Source organism: Ovis aries, chromosome 4 (assembly GCF_016772045.2).
Source record: "Ovis aries strain OAR_USU_Benz2616 breed Rambouillet chromosome 4, ARS-UI_Ramb_v3.0, whole genome shotgun sequence".
In the NCBI taxonomy this organism is placed as follows: Eukaryota; Metazoa; Chordata; class Mammalia; order Artiodactyla; family Bovidae; genus Ovis; species Ovis aries.
In genome coordinates, this window is record NC_056057.1 from 6578747 (window position 1) to 6593803 (window position 15057).

General features: G+C 39.9%; 2 protein-coding genes across 7 annotated transcripts in view; one reads left to right on the plus strand and one right to left on the minus strand.

Annotated features, from left to right (window-relative positions):
• Window positions 1-9825, minus strand: part of SPMIP7 (sperm microtubule inner protein 7) — a 64211-nt gene extending 54386 nt beyond the window's left edge. Inside the window, exons 1-2 of the mRNA XM_004008193.5 lie at window positions 9267-9825; window positions 1007-1104 (exon numbers count right to left, since the gene is read on the minus strand). Coding sequence (XP_004008242.2) covers window positions 1007-1104; window positions 9267-9825 — 657 coding nt within the window. The remainder of the gene's footprint in view (window positions 1-1006; window positions 1105-9266) is intronic.
• A 2693-nt stretch (window positions 9826-12518) lies between these two features.
• Window positions 12519-15057, plus strand: part of ZPBP (zona pellucida binding protein) — a 153606-nt gene continuing 151067 nt past the window's right edge. For 5 of the 6 annotated variants that reach the window (XR_009600318.1, XM_015095179.4, XM_042248361.2 and 2 more), the window contains exon 1: window positions 12519-12731. Coding sequence is in view for 4 of the 6 variants with exons in the window: in XM_015095179.4 (XP_014950665.2) it covers window positions 12605-12731 (127 nt within the window). In the remaining 2 variants the exon portion in view is untranslated. Of the gene's footprint in view, window positions 12846-15057 lie in introns of all 6 variants that reach the window. The other variant, XM_042248363.2, reaches the window with a different exon arrangement.

Sequence of the window (15057 nt, forward strand, 5' to 3'; positions counted from 1 at the left end):
ATGTCATATCTGTGTATCTCTGGAGGAGTTTCCAAGTAATTAGAGTCTATTAAAGCCACATAGGAAGATTCAGAAATATATCCAGTTTTAAAGTTTGACTTTATCTTTGTGGTCAAGTCAGTTGCTTTACATCACTGGGTTTCAGCTTTCTCAAATAATATGAGATAAACACATTGTCTTGTCTAGAAGCAGGAACTGAAACACATTTCTTTTTCAATTAATACATGGTAGGAGTATTCCAGGTGAAGTGCAGAATACAACAAGGAAAGGACACTACTGGTAATGTGGTTTCAGCTGAAGTCTAGCTTTATTCTTTCTTCAAGGAAGTCAGTCACTGGCAAGTCTGAGTCCAGCTGGCGGCCGTCAGACACTTAATGTCCACTGCCCGCTGCTACTAGGGTGGGTGCGCTTGCCAGCAGAGGGGGCCTGGGTTGAACGTACCATCATCCACTACTCACTCCTTTTCCATAGTGTTGCTGTAGGGATGCACAGACAATGAGACTATACAATGACTGTGAACTTCTGCACAGGGCCTGATAGATAAGGAAGGAGTACTTTATAAATGGTAGCTATTAAAAAACAAAACAACTTATATGCTAGTTGACTAACAATGCTATGGTAGTTTCAGGTATATAGCAAGGTGATTCCATTATACATGTACCATTCTTCTTCTAATTCTTTTCCCATTTAGGTTATTACAAAATACTGAGCAGAGTTCCCTGTGTATACAATAGGTCCTTATTTGTTATCCATTTTAAACATGACAGCATGTGCACCCTTGCCCTCTAGCAACCATGTATTTGTTAGTTCCTTAAGTCTGTGAGTTTGTTTCTGCTTTGTAAATAAGTTCATTTGTATCATTTTAAGTGCTATCAACAATATTTCTCTTTCTCTCTTACTTTGCTCAGGATGATAGCTATTTGCTTACAGGACATAAAATACCAAATACACAATGAAATAAATTGATTACAAATATTATATAACCCATCTAGTAAGAAATTCTTACTGTACATGTTGCTTCCTCATCAAATGTATATGGGTAATTTACTGAGTGTTCTCCATGACGCGGTTGGGAAGGAGTAACTTTCAGTGGGCTCGTCCAACCTGAAAACAAAAATGTATGTGGTTTGGGTACATATATATGAAATATATACAAAGAAAATGCAACAGAAACTTATTTTTCCACCAGAACTGTTTTCTACTAGAAAGCTGAACTTAGGTGGTGTTTATTTTTCAATGGGTTATCTACAAACTTTTCTCACTGAGAACAGACCAGCTCTGAAATTTGTATTTTTGGATGATTATAATAGTGTACAATTATCTGATACTAATTATTGTAAGAGATCTCTTGGGTACTATTAGTCTGTATATGTGCATGTAGACATGCTGGAGATGGTGGTGACACAAAGAAGTTTACTATGTAGATAATTCAACCTCATGATAAGAGACTAGCAAATATAAAAGCTGCCTCCAACAAATATTTACTGCCCCATAAATGAAAGAGGATGAATATTTAAAGATGGAAAACAGGGTTCCTGGTTTTTAGGTGCTCATGAACGAATGGAAAAACAGACATGTCAAGTAGGTGATGTAGTATAATGTGCTAACTCTAATGATAGTTGAGCTCTGAGTGCTGAGGGAGTGCAGAGGAGGGACATCTAATCCAGCCAGATTGCAGGAAGTTAGGAACATCTTTCTGACACAAAGACCTGACTTCATTTGACAACTGATTACAACTCGGTTAACAATGGAAGTGGCGGAAGTAGAGTCATTCCAGACAGAGGAACAGTATGTGTGATGGCAGGCTAGACCTGCTGAACAATATCAAAACTCTTATGATAAATGACTGAAGGTTGGGTATAGCTACATGTTGAAACGGCAGCCAGTGAATGGTAGAAGATAAACGAAAGAGGTCAGCCAAAGTCAGGACATGAAAGTCTTGGACTTAACCTTCAGAGAGATGGCCATTAGAAAGTCCTTAATCAGAGAGATTGATAACTTTGCAAATTACTCTGGTTTGGACAGGAGACTAGCATAGGTGTAGATAATGGTTGTACCACAGAGATCCTTTTCCTACTGCATGGGGGCTTCTAATTTGGTCCTCTACTTTTTAGCTTGGGGCTTCCCTGGGAGTTCAGCTGGTAAAGAATCCACCTACAATGCAGGAGACCCTGGTTCAATTCCTGGGTCAGGAAGATCCCCTGCAGAAGTGACAGGCTACCCACTCCAGTATTCTTGGCCTTCCCTGGTGGCTCAGCTGGTAAAGAATCTACCTGCAATGCAGGAGACCTGGGTTCAATCCCTGGGTTGGGAAGATCCCCTGGAGAACAGAATGATTACCCCTTTAGTATTCTGGCCTGGAGAATTCCAAGGACTGTACAGTACATGGGGTTGCAGTCAGAAACGACTGAGCAACTTTCACTTTTAACTTTTCAACTGTTTACCTTTGCCCCATAAATTAATCTAACTTGGCAGACAATGAAACTAAAATGTTAAAATGTGGGGCTAGATGGACAGTACATAGATGTTTAAACATAGTTAGAGGGGTTTGGGATAACACAGGAGTACCATGGTTACCATGGATACCAATCTGGTGGAGCTCTATAATAGAGGGCTGCAATTTTTAGGGCTTAATAACATATATACTTCCTGGCTAAGATGCCAGTGTGACCTCATGAATTATTTGACCCCCTCTGAGTCTTATTTTCCTCACCTTTAATGACTGCTGTCACAGTTGTAAAAACTAGAACTGTATTTAAAGGAACTGGCAAATTGGCATGAAGTTCACATCTTTATTAATTATCAATTAGGAACTGTAACACTATTAGTACCTACAGAAGCAATGCCATTTTCATAATGATGATGATGATTCAGTCAGTATTTCACCAAGGAACTCAGGACAGAATCTGAAAAGAGAAGTGGCGATGTAGGGCCGGAGAATCGGGACCCTTGGTGGATCCTGAAGGGAAGTCAGAGAGTAGCATGTGAGAAGGCCTTTAACAGCACTGCTGACTGTGAAGGTGGAGCCGGCCATGTGAGAGGGCTCCAGGAGCACAGTGTGTCCCCTGGACATCAAAGAGCAAGGAAACAGGTGCCTCAGATGTCAGGGACTGAATTCTGCACAACTGGAATAAACCCCAAAGCAGATTTCCCCCAGACTCTCTAGACATAAACAAAGAGTACACCTTGATTGTGCATTCGTTGGATCTCAAACAAAGAACAGAGTGGCTTCTGACCCACAAACTTGTGAGTAATAAATGTGTTTCATTTAAAGCTGCTAAGTCTGTGGCAGTTTGTTACAGTGGCAAGAGAAATTAATACAGAGGCAGAGGCAAGAGGCCAAGAGGCAATGCTGATTTCCACAATCATTTCAGTTTTGAGAATGATAATTCTGTGACTCAGCGGGCCAAAGAAAATCCTCCAGAAGATTCTCATGCCAACAGCAGACATGTGGCACTTTTTGGTATCCTCTGATTTGAAGTCATTTTTACCAGATGCTTAGAAAAAAACAAAAGAAAATAGAAAAATAAGAAAACTAAAATTTTGATTTTAAGCCAGAGTAGAAGTAAACAGTGGAGAAGGAAATGGCAACTCACTCTAGTATTCTTGCCTGAAGAATCCCAGGGACGGGGGAGCCTGGTGGGCTGCTGTCTATGGGACTGCACAGAGTTGGACACGACTGAAGCAACTTAGCAGCAGCAGCAGCAGCAGAAGTAAACAGGGCAATGAATTACGGCTACACTGTATTAATACCTCAGGGGCATCACACTTGCATCTAAGTGTGATGATGCCCTTTCTTTTACTGTTTCAGGATCTACTGCTGCACAACAAACACCTCCAAACCTGGTCATGTAAACAACCATTCATCATCTCCTGGGATTCTTAAGCTATGTGATATGGCATAGCTCCAACAGCTGGAAAGCTCCAAAATGACCTCACTCACATGGCTGGCAGGTTGGTGTTGACTATTAGCTATGAGCTAGGCTGGGCCTGAAGACCAGTGCCTGTTATTTTTTTCCTATGGATCTAGATTGGGTCTCTCACAAAATAGTGACTGAAACTTCAGGGGAAGAATTCCAAAAGGACCAATCTCAACGTGCAAGTACTTACCAAGCTTCCACTTGCATCACACTTGCTAATATCTTATTGGTGAAAGCCACTCACGTGTCCAAGACCAAAGTCAAGGTGAGAAGGAAACAGACCTCATTTCATGGTAAGAGAGGCAGCAAGCACACATCAGAAGGGGGTGAGTTGCCAAAAGAACTTTTGGGAACAGCTATTACACTCTCCTTCAAAACCCACACTCTCACTTCACCACTTTCATACCAAATACATATCTAAGTCTTTTGTCAAGGAAAGCACTACAGTATTTCCTCATTTATTAGATATTTAACATGTTCAAAATTGTGATTTTTTTTTCATTGAATGGGTTTTCTGTGTAACCCAAAATTATGAGTCTGGAAGAGTTTATCATGAACACTATTCTCCTATAGGCTTTATTTTTATTATAAAGTATTTCTATAATACGCTGCCTTTAAGGAAACCAAAACATTACAAGAAAGATTTGAGGGCTATTCTATGTATTTTTAAAATTCATGTGTTATCTGTCCTCTAATGGTTATACTAGGTCTTTAAAATATATATATATATATATATATATACACATATAATACCTTTTGTAAGTTATTTTCTGTAAATTTTCTCTCTCAATATAGCAAAAGGTAGGTGAATTTCAAATATAGCAAAAGGCAGGTGAATTTCAAAGAACCAAATTTAGGTTTAGTTTTTTGTTTGTTTGTTTGTTTTTACTATTTTTCTATTCTCTATTCTATTTCTATAAACCAAACATTTGACCTTCCAACTATATGATGCAAATATTGACAGACTTGAAGGGAGAAACAGCTGTACAATAATAGCTGAAGACTTTAGAACTCTACTTTCAATAATGAATAGAACAGCCAAGCAAAGATCAGTAAGGAAATAGAGGACGTGAACAATACTTTGGCCCGGCAGACATATACAGACCACTCTGACCAACAGGACACCCACGCAGAGCACACATTTTGCTCCGGTGCATGTGGAACCTTCTCTAGCCTATACTGTAGGGGACAAAGCAAGTCTCGGTGAATTTAAAGGGACCAAAAGCATGCGAACTATACTTTCTGATCACAACCAGAAAACAATGAAATGAAATAGAATAAAAAATTGATATATGAAAATTAAACACCACACCCCTAAAAAACCGATGGGTCAAAGAAGAAATAACACGGGAAATTAAAAATTATCTTCAGACATATGAAAACAAAAATACGATGGAAGTTATGGGATTCAACAAAAGTAATGCTAAGAGGAAAACTTATAGGTATATAAACATTTATATTAAAAAAGAAATAGATCTCAAATCAACTACTTCCACTTATACCTTAAAAAAACTATCAAAAGAAGAAACTAAACCCAAAGCCAGATGAAAACAAACTAATAAAGATTAAGTCAGAGATAGAATAGATAATAGAAAAATAATATGGAAAATCAATGAAAGCAAGAGTTGATTCTTGAAAAAAATCAGCAAAATTGATAAGCATTTAGCTGGGCTGACTCAGAGAAAAAGAAAGAAGACTTAGATAACTAAAATTACAAATGAAAGAGGGGAACATCAGACAGCTGATGTTTGTTGGAGGAGGTCATTGAGAGGCTGTGACCACCCACTGGCCCATGAGCTGAACTCAGGCAATCCAAGGCTCCTAGTCCCCTCCTCTGTCCATAGAATGCATGTTCTGTCCACTGTTTGCACAGTTGGAGCTGTTTCAACGATACAGCGCAGAGACTAGAATATGGTTGTTGAGGCCACAGTGTACATGATTGAGCCCTGTCAAGTCTTCTATGTAGGCTTTAAGATTCTGGCAGGCAGGTGTGGAGATCTACTCATCTTGAGGCACCTATGACAAGCACCATAAATAATTTCTCTGTTCATTTAACCTGCCACCCACCCATCTGGGCTGTCTGCCTCTTCCTCTTTGCCCTTGAGTAAAGGTTCAGTTCTGTATTTCACCTGAGGAACTCCTGAGATTTTGAACCAACAATTTTATAGAAATAAAAAGGATTATAAGAAAGTACTATCAACAGTTGCATACCAAATAACTTTACAATATGCATGGAATGGACAAATTTCCTAAAAACACGTGACCTACCAAGACTGAATCATAAGGAAACAGAAAACATAAACAGATCTGTACTGTATACTTTTCTCATATGAGGTACGGATAGTAGTCAAATTCAGAGACAGAAAGTAAACTGCTAGCAGGTGAGAATGGGGACAGTAAGGAGTTGTGTTCAATGGACATAGATTTCAGTTCTGCAAGATGAAAAGCTATGAAGATCAACAGTTGTGATGGTTGTACAATAATACATTTAATACTGATAAACTACACACTTAGAAACGGTTAAGATGGTGATTATCGAGGGAAGTCTTGTGTACCCCAAATTCATGGTGCAGCTCTTACTAACAATATGATGATATTTGGAGGTGGGGCCTTTGGGAAGTAATTAGGTTTGGATAAGGCTATGAAGGTGTGGCTCCCATGACAGGATGGAACCAGGTACGAAAAAACAACTGAACAAAGTTAGACATCTAGATGAGGTTAAAATAGGATAAAAAATCAGCAATATAACCTTTCAGGATCTTGCTTTGATGTCTAAGAAAGCCCACTGGAATGTGATATAATTAATTCTGATAAGATATCCTTGTTTATCAGAATGTATGAGAAACTGTATATATTAGGTTGGCTAAAATCTGCAAGTACTTATTATTTATAATTAATGATTATTTCCAGAATCCACAACATCGTTGAAAACATAGGACAAATTATATTGAATGCAATCCCTAAACTTTGATTGCTCTTTGAACTGTTAGAAGCCAGTAACAGCTACTATTAATTAAATGCTTTACTAGGTTCCATGAATTTTGCTAAGTCCTTTGCCTATCTTTAGTTAATTCAATTCATACAATTTTATAAGAAAATTTACATACAAAGGAACTGAAAATTCTGAACTTTGCTTAACTTTCTAACATCTAACAAATGTTGTTGTTTCATTCCTTTCTGTCAGATATTTTTACATGAATAACATTAAATAGCCCTTGCAATTATTTTATGAAGTATAACTAGTATATCAATTTTACAAATAAGGATACACAGGTACAGAGTTGAGCAATGGTTCCTGGGTCATAGTGCAAGTAAGCTTTCTGCCAGCATTTGAGTGCAGATAGTCGGACGGGGAGCCTGGTATGCTGCTGTCTATGGGGTCTCACAGAGTCGGACACGACGGTAGCGACTTAGCAGCAGCAGCAGCAGCAGTCTGACTCTAGAGCCTATCTTTTGAATTCTATTGTATTGATCTAAGCAGTGACATAGAGGCTAGATGATCTCTACGCTTGGTTCTCAGTGCACATCCGTTAACCCTGTGTTAGTCATAGGTTAGCCTTAACAAATTATTCCTTCAACCTCTAATGTACTGGAATGTTTTTGACAGTGCACTCTTCGAAAAAGTCACCTCCCCCAAAATCAACAATAATGTTCTTAAAAATTACACTAGGCTGTGATTTTCTGTTTACAAGCAAAGTGACATACTTGTCTAAAATAGGACAATGAAAAATAATTTTGATTCCTTTAAAGAAGTGTCCTTGACAACGACTATTTTAATTATACATTAAAACATTAGCAAAAGACTGAACTCAAGCTCCTTTCTTGACAGAGAATTGGGCCACTAGCGCAGAATCAGTGAAAATGTACTAAGGCTGTGAGACTGACATGAACTCATCAGTGGTTCCTTCGGTGTGAAGTGCATTTGCTTCTTGTAATATTTTATTACCCTAGATGGTATTTCCAATGAATTATAAAAAAATAATTGACCTCCCTGGTGGTTTAGTGGTAAAGAATTGTGGGTTCAATCTCTGGTTGGGAAGATCTGCTGGAGAAGGTAATGGCAACCCGTGCTAGTATTCTTGTCTGGGATATCCTATGGACCGAGGGACCTGGTGGGCTTTAGTCCATGGGGTTGTAGAGTCAAACATGACCAAGTGACTGAACAACAACAAAAATAATTCTTTCTTAAAAAAGGTATTGAACTTCGTATGCATTATTTGCATGAAAATTCCAAACTAAGGAATGTCCCCAAGCCCACCTGCTGAGGCCACAACTGTAGTGCACATTACAAGTGTTAACTATTATCCTGCACTTCTCTCTCACTAAAGGGCTCTTATCTCATTTAAAAGTAGGCATCCAGAGGGAGTAGCTTGGGACCACTCTGTGTGGGGCTTTGCACTGCTACTACCTTTCGCCTTTACCCTTATTCCCTTCCTGGTCCCAAGTGCCTATGGCTTTTCTTTATGGAGGAGTGGCAGGAATTGTTGAGTTCCCACTGCCCCGAAAAATGGTGATGTCACAGTTTCTCCACACAGCCTCCCTAGGCCTCTGGTCTGTGGTTGGGTCCTCCAGAGGAGCAGGGAAGTGGGCGCAGCCCCGGAAGGCTAGCGCAGGCTCAGCATCTCTTGCTACAGCACCTGGCCTTTTCCTTTCCCAGACGCTCAAACGTGTTAATCTCTTTTCACTCCCTGCCTGTGAGACACATTCCATACAGGAACACTGCCTGTGGTTTTTCTCTGAAAGCGTTTCTCAGCACTTCTGGACCAGGCTTGTGCCACTCTCTGGGGGTCTTACAGAGAACCCATAAGGTGCAGCTGTCAGTAACTGTCATCAATTCTGCCTCCAGGGCTGTCGTCGAGTAATTTATGCAGGGGTTGCCTCTCTTCAGCTCTGGTTCTTACCAGACCCTCAAATTTACTTTCCACTACTTTCTCACTGTATTTCAGCCCGTGTAAACTTTTTGATAATCATCAGCAAATTTATTTCTTCCAAGGGAGACAGATAAGGTGGCATGATATGCAATTATCAGAATTAAATATATTCCTTTGTGGCAAAATTAGGTTATCTGTATGTTTAGAATAAGTTATCTGATATACACGTTGTGTTTGTCACTTACACCAATGAATGCAATTTTGAAAACCACTTTTTTTACAAACAGGTTTATAAAAAGCTTATCATTCTTACTACATTTTCCTTACAGTCTGTAATTTAAAAATAAGAATTCCTTAATTGGTTCTTTACAATTTTATGTCAAATGAACTGCTAAGTACTGAACGAATCTTAGATCCATGCTCTTCTGTCATCTGAAAGTTTTAAAAATTACAAAGCCCATATCATTTCATTTACCTCCAAGTCTTGCTCTGATGGAAATGTCTGGTACTGCCCTGGAATTCCATCTTCTGTCCTGTTTCAGTTCTTCCAATAAAATTGTTTTCCTTTTTAATGTCGTCTGAAATCCTGTGTCTGGCCTGGGAACTCGATGTTGAGGTTTCACATCGCTGAAATCTACTAGGCTTGGTATGGTCCTGCCAACGCCAGGCTTTAGGTCAGCATCACCACCAGGACTCAAAAACCCTGAACAGGCATCATGTAAGGGTACATCATCCCGAAGTGGAAATAATGGATAATCTGGCCCATACGGCGGGGGATATGGATAGTGTAAATGACAGTCTGGCAGGCCTGAAGGGGGATAAGGGTGAAATTTAAGAAAAGTAGGGTTGCATTTCTTCTCCATTCTGCCATAGTCATGTCTGTCCTCAACTCCTTTCACAAAAGGCATGTTCAGTTTTCTTAAGAGAGCACAGTAGTGGGGGTAATCTATGTTCTCAACAGCCTTTGCTCTTGAAAGGAAGGATCCTTCAGAGATACTTATCTTTCCAGGTATAAGCTGTGAATATGTATCCATGGCTTCTCACTTTAAAATTGTGGATTGACAGTATATTAATTGTTTCTGATGGCTTCTTTCTCTTTAAAAAACTATTATATTTTTAATCACTGAGGACTGGTTAAACTAATAAGAGTTATTGATTTGGCTTTCTCAATGCCAATAGAGTAGGGTTTTTTTAAGGCAAATATTTTTTCTCCACTAAAGTAAAGGACCAGCACAGAAAAAAATAAAAAACAGAGCCCATGTTGCTTGGCAACAGTTAGAACTCTAACCCACTGTATCACTATTTACAGCATAATTTAATTCTTAGGTAACACACTGTATCACTATATACATTATAATGTAATTCTTAGGAAAAACAATTAAACAGACTTGTTAGTAAAACCTCCATGATAGTTTCTTCAGCACTGCTCAGGAAAACTGTGCTCATTTATTTTTCAATTCTTCCATAAGTTGATATTTTATGAGCAAATGATATTCAGTAAAGGGTATAAATAGAGCAGTTAATGAAGAGGCAGTATATTTTTTTAAGTATTCTCTCATATATTTTAAGTATTTTACCTCATAGATATAATAAACTACAAAACATGCTACCTATACAAATGTAAATTAAAAAGAAGTGCAAAAAATGAACACATATTACACTACAGTTAAATCAATATATCTAATTTTTAAAGAAACTTTAAATTTATAATCAAAGCATGGGTTTATCATCTTTTACATGTCCTACATTAGCCTTACTTACCTTTCTTCTACTATGATGGACACAGTAAGAGCAATGAGGTTCTTAAACTCATTTCGCACCAGCTATTAGCTCAATGCAAAAAAAAAAAAAAAAGACATCATCAATACACTGTTCATTTAATAGCTCATTTCAACTAGGTAACTTGGTCTTGCACAAAAACAGCTATCAAAGGACTTCCAGACAGTAGAATTTGGGCATGAAACTCACACTATCCTTATTGGAATAAAAAATGCAAATACAAATGACAGACCTACTTCTGATTTTCAGCAATCAGCTTTCATCTTTAGAATCACACCACATATTAACTAAGGTTTCCAATATTACTTCATATTCTCAGGTTGAATGTTAGGAATTTACATAGCAGACTAAGGCAGGAGGGACTGGTGAATTGAAGCAAATTCTTGAAGACAGAAAATAGAGATTCCAGGATTTTTCATGGCGTGATAGTCTTCTCTACCCTTTATTTACTAGAGGTCCACAGTCCAAGGTCATTTGCTAAAAATCATGTTGTGCAGGTTGATTTGCTTATAAAAGTTAAAAAAAGCCTTAGTGGAATACATACCCAAACACAGTGATTTATTGAGTATTATTCACTGAAATTTGTTTTCTAGGTATGCTCAAACAAGAGGAAGACCTTGACCAAAACGCTGGTTGGATCTAAATCATCCAGGTCTCTGTTTACTAAGATATGCCTAGACAGGTAAAATTCAATTTAGGAGTTTATACAGATTAGCAAGCATTTCTAAAGAAGTGAATCTACTCAGTGGAATAAACTGCACTGCATACATTTAACCTATTAACACCTGCATAAATATAGCCAGAAAATCCAGGGAATATGCAGAAATTTCAATTCCCTTTGCTAATAAGAACCAAGGACGTCTTCAGAAGTAGTCCTTAAGAAATGTCTCCATCGTGGTCCTGGTCCTGGTCTCAAATGAACTCTTCACTCCTTTTTCACTAGATGTTTCCTTTTCAAAAGTGTATGACTTCTGGAATGCTTACATTATACCAGGAACTAGCCCAGCAGTTGAAGTTAAAATATTTGCAGAACAGACACAATCCTAGCTCTTTTGATACAGTATGTAAAGCAGTCTAGCTGAAAGACAGCAAGGGGTCTACCTGTGGGGCAACAAAGATACACCCGAAGGTATCACTACTGGATCACTCTACCAAATAAGAGTGGAGGCTAGGCTGTCAGTTTGAGATTCCTCCCGTGCAATGGACACCGAGATGGCTTTCAGTCCATTCTAGTTCACTCATACCTTCCTCCTATACATGGTTATTAGGCATTATGTCTTCAGTTGCTTAAACTCCATTCATCCAAGTGTTTGAGTTAATTGCGTGTTTGCTTCTATTGTAACTCTGCTCATGTTAAGTAAATCCTTTCTGCTGCAGAAATGCAGACGACTCTAACTTGTTCTGGCTATAAACGACAACCCACTTAGGGGCGACAGGTGGTTTTATGCATCTTTTTAAACTCAGGTGATAATGTTGCATGTGGTCAATTCCATATAAGGTTGTTTCCCCGTTCTTCCCACCCAGGCTCTTCTGGGGGCTTAGGGTCCACTTCCACTCTCGCCTGCTGTGTGGGGCCAGTACATCTGAGGGTAGCAGCAGCCAAGGTCGGGAGAAGCAGGCAGCCCTCTGGGGCTGCACCAGCACTCGCTTCCCGGACACTCACTCCGCAGGCCGAGTCTGGCCTCGACACTCAGATTCGGCCAGGCAGTCTCTCGGCCCACGGACGCCCGCGAACTGCGAGGCCCACGACTCTTCTCTGGCTCCAGAACCTTCCATAGGTCACCTACGCAATTCAGATTCCCTGAGCTGCTGCGACGTCCCGAAGACGAGCATAGAGACCCTCCACGCCGTCGGGCAGACGAGGCCCAGTGGCCTAACCTACCTGCCAAGCCCCGCCCCCGCCCTGCCGGAAACGACCGCCCTCTTTCCGGCCATCCTTCCGGCCCGCATTCCTTCAGCTTCCGTCGGGCGGGTGTGCGCGCGCCGCCTAACGACCTTCTGGGCCGACGGTCGGCAGGCGGCGGCGGCGTGTGAATGGAGGCCTCGGCCCCGGGCCGGGCGCGGCGGGGCTGGCGGCGGGCCCGGGCCGCGGACTCCCCGCTCTCCCGGGCCGCGGTGGTCCTGGTGGTCTCCGCGCTGGTGCTCTGGGCGCCCCCGTCAGGTGAGGCGGCGGCGGGCGGCGCGGGGCCGCAGCTCCCGGAGATTTTTGTGTGTCACACGTGCGCCCTCTGATGGGAAAGCCTGTATCACAGGTCTCGCCCATATGTAATAAGATGTAAGTGCTCAGGAACCAAGGACTTGTCACATTTATGTGTAGATGGGCAAGGTTATTGAAACACCCACCGCTCAAGGCTTGAAGTCAGATGGGCTGTTAATAACCCCCTAATCAGCCCACGCCTCCTTTCCCAGCTTTCCACGATGTTCTGCGCTCTGGATTTTAAGTATGTTTCAAAACCAGCAGACATCCTGCGGCTTTGTCACTTCCCGTGGACCTGGAGCTCCATCTGTTGGTTTTAGCTATAAAGTACAAAGCCTGGGACTTTAAAGTTTTGATATTTTGCTGTCGCCATTTGTTTCCTGCTTTGTATCCAGAAATCCGAGATACTTCTTCACGTTTTCAAAATACAGTTAAGATATTGAAGGGAGACCTTAATTAAACGGTCGTCATTTAACCAGAAAGGTTTTGGCTGCGTTATTTTGCGTTCAAGTTTTAGACTTTTTAGAAATATTTAATAACGTTTCAACCAGAATTGAATCATAGAAAGGATAAAAGAGGTGTGTTTAGATAAAAGTTGTGGAGATAAGGGGTGATGAAAAAAGAATCCCACCAAGAATTTGAGTGAGGAAGGGCTGCATACGCAGGCAGGGATAGGAGGAGAATGGAAAGAAATGGAGTGAGTAGATGTTACAAAATAGGCCAGAGTCTTGGCGTTAGGTGTCCAAAGGTCATTGCAATAGCCAATAGCCTTTAGTTACTTCTGTAGAAGGATGCTTCCTGACCATGGCTCATGATCTTATATTAGTACTAGATACGACTGTGTGTGTTTGTGTGTCTTTTGATCCAAGAACAAGATCAGGCTTGAGGGTAGAAGACATAAAATAAGAAGGCTGTATCTTAATATGTAAGGTATGAATAGTGAAGGCAACGTTTATGTAGCATTTTATAGTTTGTACAATAGTCCATTAGTTCCGGCAATAAATCTAGAATTTAATCTCACTTTACAGACGAGAAAACTGAAGCTCCTGGAGTTTTAAGTGAGTTTCCAAACACTCATTAGTGGAAACTGGGATTTAAATCCAGGTCATCTGACTTTGAATACCATATTCTTCTTTGTGCTATACCCACTCTCTGTTAACAACAAAGAGGACTTAGGTCCAAGTTATATTGCATTTTTTTTGTTGTTCTCCCGCTTGTTCTGTGCACACACCTGTGTCCATCACATTTGCTTGTTCAAGGATAACTGAACAATATCATATTTAATGGCTATTTAATATTTGCTGTGTGCGAGGTACAGTGCCTGGTACAGATTTTTTTTTTTTCTTAAGCTTTTATTTACTTGCTGGTTTTTGCAGAGTCAAAGCATAACTTACAAAGACCCTCCTAGTATCACCCAGCTTCCTCTTCTGCTTCCCATTCCTGTCTTCTCCAGATTTAACAAACTTACTTTTTATTCTGGTTTCATTGAAATATAATTGATATACAGCATTGTATAATTTTAAGGTATACAACATAATGAGAAAAATTGTTTTCTTGTGTTTAAAACTTCAGATTTATTCTCTCAATGGTTCATATATAACTCAGCAGTGTTAATTACATTACTCATATATTTATCATAATTTATATTATTGTATGGCATATTACATCCCAAGCACTTACTTATAACTGGAAATTTGCACCTTTTGACTGCCACCTACCGAATGGGAGAAGATATTTGCAAAGAATATATATGATAAGGGATTAATATCCAGAAAATACAAGCAACTTGTACAATGCAACATCAAAAAATGAACAGCCTGATTAGAAAAAAGGCAGAGGGTCTAATAGACATTTTCCAAGGAAGAGATGCAGATGGCCAGTACGCATGTGAAAAGATGCTCAACATCACTAATCACCAGGGAAATGCAAGCCAGAAACAGAATGAGATTTCACATCACACTTGTCAGAATGGCTGTGATCAGAAAGGCAATGAATAAGTGTTTGAGAGGATGTGGAGAGGGGAATCCTGTGCATTCTTGGTAGGAATGTAAATTTGATGTAGCCACCGTGGAAAACAGTATGGAGGGTCCTCAGAAAATTAAAAATAGAGCTACCATATGACCCAACAGTATCCCTCCTAGGTGTTTATCTGAAGAAAAGAAAAACACTAATTAGAAAAGGTACATGAACCCCTGTGTTCATTGCAGCACTGCTTAATAGCCAAGATATGGGAACAACGTAAGAGCCCATCAACAGATGAATGGATAATGAAGATATATGTACATACAGT